The sequence below is a fragment of the Armigeres subalbatus genome, chromosome 3, assembly GCF_024139115.2.
Source record: "Armigeres subalbatus isolate Guangzhou_Male chromosome 3, GZ_Asu_2, whole genome shotgun sequence".
NCBI lineage: Eukaryota > Metazoa > Arthropoda > Insecta > Diptera > Culicidae > Armigeres > Armigeres subalbatus.
In genome coordinates this window covers 26,758,578-26,762,984 of record NC_085141.1, presented here as the reverse complement: position 1 = coordinate 26,762,984, position 4,407 = coordinate 26,758,578, and the positions used below count along the sequence as shown (strand labels likewise).

Here is a 4,407-nt window from a genome sequence, read left to right as displayed (position 1 = left end):
GATAAATTGCACCTCTGCTCTCTCCTATTACTGGATCGCTTTGCATATGGAGTTCTTAGCAATGAAGACGCCTGACTGCCATGACATAACTATCCGGAAACTCATAGGAGTTAAACTTCCAAATAAGTCCGGTTTAGAACCGCCGTCCAATCCGTTTGGTAGTGTGCTTTAGGATATCGTTGGCTCGGCGCACTTCATCCGTCTCAGGACACGCTACTGTTGTTATTCCCAGACTTTCCACACTAAAAAACTGTTCAACTAGTTCATGAAGTGATTCCTCAATAGGGCACTCACAGATGTGGAACGTAAATACTTGATCCGTTGTTTTATCCTGGTTTGTCCCATAGACAGTCCATCCCAATCGAGTTTCGGCTGCAATGGGTTCCCCTGGCTGTCCTTCACGTATTTTGAGAGTGGCTGTAACATGCGCATTGTCATTTCCAATCAAAATGCAAGGTACCGCTTAATCATAATCTTGAATTGGTAACCCTTGTAAATGGGTGTACGCCTCAGTAAGTTTAGAATAATGCAATGATTGTCGCGGCAAATCCAGTCGACTAACAGTGCAAACATCTGACAAAGTGTGTTTCGACCCGTTAGACCCTGCTATTTGCAAAACAACTCGCTGGGAATCACTTTCGGTCCGCTTCACATTTGAGGTCCATTGCAGACACAGGGGAATATGTTCACCTTCAACGCCAAGTTTGTTCACCACGTCCTGCTCGACCAGAGTCCGTTCTGATCCATCGTCCAAAAAGGCGTACACTGCAACGGATCGATTGTTTCCGAATAGCGTAACCGGGATAATACGAAAGAGCGTAGTTTTCCCTGCGTAATGATGGTTGGTGACAGCTTTGGAACCAGCAACATTTTCCTCGCCCTTGTCTCGATTAGCTCTCTGGTGATTCGGTTGGGAATGCAACAATGTATGATGCTTCAACAGACACCCATCAATTCCGCATCGCCTATAAAGTTTGCACGGTCGTCGTCCATGGGCGCCTAGACAGTTCCGACAGAGTCCAAACTGTTGCACAGTTTTCCATCGTTCATCTAAGCTTTTGCTTGAGAATTCGGCACACTCCTTCACTCGATGATTGGGATCTTTACAGACGAGGCACGCTGGGTTAGACGTAACTGTTGATTTTCCCAGCGTTACTTTTGCTTCCTTCTCTAGCTTTTTCGACGTGGGCGATTCTTCCATCGAATGGGCTCCGCAGAAATTTTTATCCCTTCCACCTTTCTCAGACTTCAACTCCCGCATTTGTGGTTGTATTGGTCGAGGTCCATAATGAAGAGTGACATCGGTTGCGGCTCGCACTAGAGTTGACATGTACGAAGCGAATAAACGAAGATTTACTATATGACATCGCTTCAATCAAGCTTCATGTTCGCGGGGAGTTTCTCCACAAGCTCGGAAAGCAGCGTCGGGTTATTAATGTGAGCATCTTGTCCTCCAGCCGCTAAATGATCGCATAGATTTTGGATCGCCATTCCAAATCCAATAAGGGTATCTCTGTCATGCTTCGGTGCAGGCACTACTCGAACTTTTTGTAATAACGTATGAATCAGTAACTCCGGTCGTCCGTAAAATGTTTGCAAGGTGTCAATTACTTGTGGCACTCCTTGCGGTAGTAAGAGGCGACTTCGCACTGATTCAAAGGCATGACGCTTCAAGCACCGCTGTAACCGGGCAAAGTTCTTCGCGTCTGAATAACCACACGCCTGGGTGGAGTTGTATGTGTGTACGTTTTAGAGCGCAAAAACGCTATTGTTTGGATTATGAGTCATAATCGGAATTTGAATGAGATCGTGGAGCTAGTTAAATATGCTTCCACACCACAACACTTTCATATGCTACAACTTGAGGCGTTTCTTTTTCTCGTATGCAAATTCAAATGATGTTCCAATAGTTTGTGAAACGTCAACTCATTATGATATTTCACAAAGCGTTTTTAAGAATCGTAAACAGCTTCAAATAAAAACTGAAACGATAATTTAGAATGCATTTGTGAAATTGTTCGATTTCCAACCAACCAGCATTTGCGAAATTTACAAACTGCTCCTTAAGCTTCTTATACAACTACTCCTGCCAATGCTGAACTGTAAAACTTTTTACGGACTTTCGTGGTAGTGTACGGAAAAGTTTTGCACGCGTAGCTTGACTGCATTCCGTTTCAGTGGAACTATTGATACGCTGGAAAGTGTAATAAATTAAAGATTTTCACCGACACGGCATTAAACTGTATTGAAGAAGTTGGGAGACGGAGGGTCAAACGGGCATTCCAAGAATTCGCATGACGTCCATGGAGAAAACATTGTTTATATTGGTGAAACTCAACACCGGAGGTAATTCTGTACTTCATATGTTCCATATTACCTAAACAAAAACTTGCAAATTTCAAGCAAATAATAAAAGGCAGTTACATGTGAGTATTAAAACTGTTCCACCCATATTGGCTCTTATCGGAACCTTAGTTTTGCTTTGCTTTTAATAACACTAATGTATTGCCACCTTCCGCAGTTCAACGGTGAGATAAGTGATGCAGCACTTCTTGTGCAGCAAAACTTGCAAACAAAACTTCCGAGCGTAAATATCTTTCCGATGTCGTACCTACAGCACGGCAGCGTATCGGAAGTTTAAAAGAAAACGAAACGAAAGTTTCCTACTGTAGCAAGTGCACGATGGGTATCAAGGTAGGGGAGAACAATGCAAAACGCACCCTCAAGGTAAAATGGCCCTACTGAAAAACAACTCATATAATCTTTTGTAGCACATTATCATTACAACTCAATATTAGTTATTCATTATCGAGCTGCAATGAAAATATTGAACAAAATTCCTTCATATTCACTTAAATTTATCGATTTGCGATTCTTTCACCTCACCGGTAAGATTTTCATTCAATCCGTAAAGATAAACAAACAACCATGGGTTCACCATCATTTCACATTGATTGAGTTAGTTTACAACACCATTCGGGCGTTTTGCCTCTGGCCAGGGCTTGCGGAAATCGCTCTCAATAGATAACGAACAACAATAGAAGAAAGGCAAAATTTTCTTCGAATCATAACAAGCCATGAAAGCAAGTCTATCGCACTTGTATACAAATTGAAAAAAAAAACTAATTCGGATGGGCCCTACAGTAGGATATGATAAAAAGCTTTGTTCTCGCTTATTTTATTTTGGGGACCATCGAACAGTTGTATAAAACAAATTGAAATGCATAATCAGAACCGGTGCCCCCGCAATTGGGGCTTTTAAACGAAATTTATCATGGGGTATAGCCCCCCGAATCAGATCATTATCGTAAGCTTCTGAAAAACGTCTCTCACGGTATGTTATCTATCGAGAGTGTATACAGGCATGATAAGTGGGAAATTTTTTCATTCTACTTTAGATTCAAACCATGCCCCAGCTGGTTCATTTTTAAAACATATTTTAAATGCGTTAGAAAGTCACAAACACCTTGTTTTTTTTAAATAGCAAATCATTGAGAAATGTAGCTAGTTAATATATTTGAAATGGTTCGGTTTACCCCTACGAGATGAACAGATTAATGGTTCGGTTTGTAGTGATGGAAACATCGAAAAAGCCGTAAGGCGTGCATATGGGACTTTCCTCCCCTACTATGCTAGGGAAAAAAACTTTATGGTGTCGAGAAATTTGATAAGGTGGTTTGCTGGGAAGGATGCAATTTGAATGCATGTTAAGTAGCTTGTTAAGAAATTTTCCGAAATTATGAGTTCAATAGATGCATAGAAGCAGGTGTTGAGCAATGCTTCACAACTTTGTAAGTTCCTGCTGCTATATTTCACTAATAATACTTGGGGACCGAGAAAGTCTTCAAACTTCATAGCGTAATGAGCATAGAATATGTCATATATGTCAAATGGTAAATTTAAGTGAAATTGTTCAATTTTCCATCTCACAGATACAAATCCGTCAGATCGTTAGATGCGCCGAGGAAGGGTCGTTTGGCTGAAACCAATTCGGCCGAAAGCCATTTGGCCGAATGCCACTAGGCCGAACAAACCATATGGCCGAAAGGGTCATTTTGCCGAATGGGTCATTTGGCCGAAAGGGTTATTTGGGCGAAAGGGTCGTTTGACCGAGAGGGTCATTTGGCTGAAAGGGTTATCTGACCGAAGAGTCATTTGGCCGAAAGGGTCATTTGGCCGAAAGGGTTATTTGGCCGAATATGATATTTGGTCGAATAGGACGGACATTTGACCGAATAGGTCATTTGAAAAGTGATAAACCCTCATTTCTCACTTCTAACTGTTAAGAATGAGAAGCGCGAAGTGAGTAGTTAGACGTCTTAGTATTATAGCGAAAAGTAATAAATGAGGAGTGTTAAGTGAGACGTCTCACTTCTCACTGCTCATGTATCACTTCTCACTATAAAA

General features: G+C 41.5%; 1 protein-coding gene across 1 annotated transcript; it reads right to left on the bottom strand.

Annotated features, from left to right (window-relative positions):
* Positions 1–463: 463 nt before the first annotated feature.
* On the bottom strand, positions 464–1,330 carry LOC134221537 (uncharacterized). Its single transcript, XM_062700731.1, has one exon. It carries the CDS (start codon positions 1,328–1,330, stop codon positions 464–466), a length of 867 nt encoding a protein of 288 aa, XP_062556715.1.
* Positions 1,331–4,407: the final 3,077 nt, after the last annotated feature.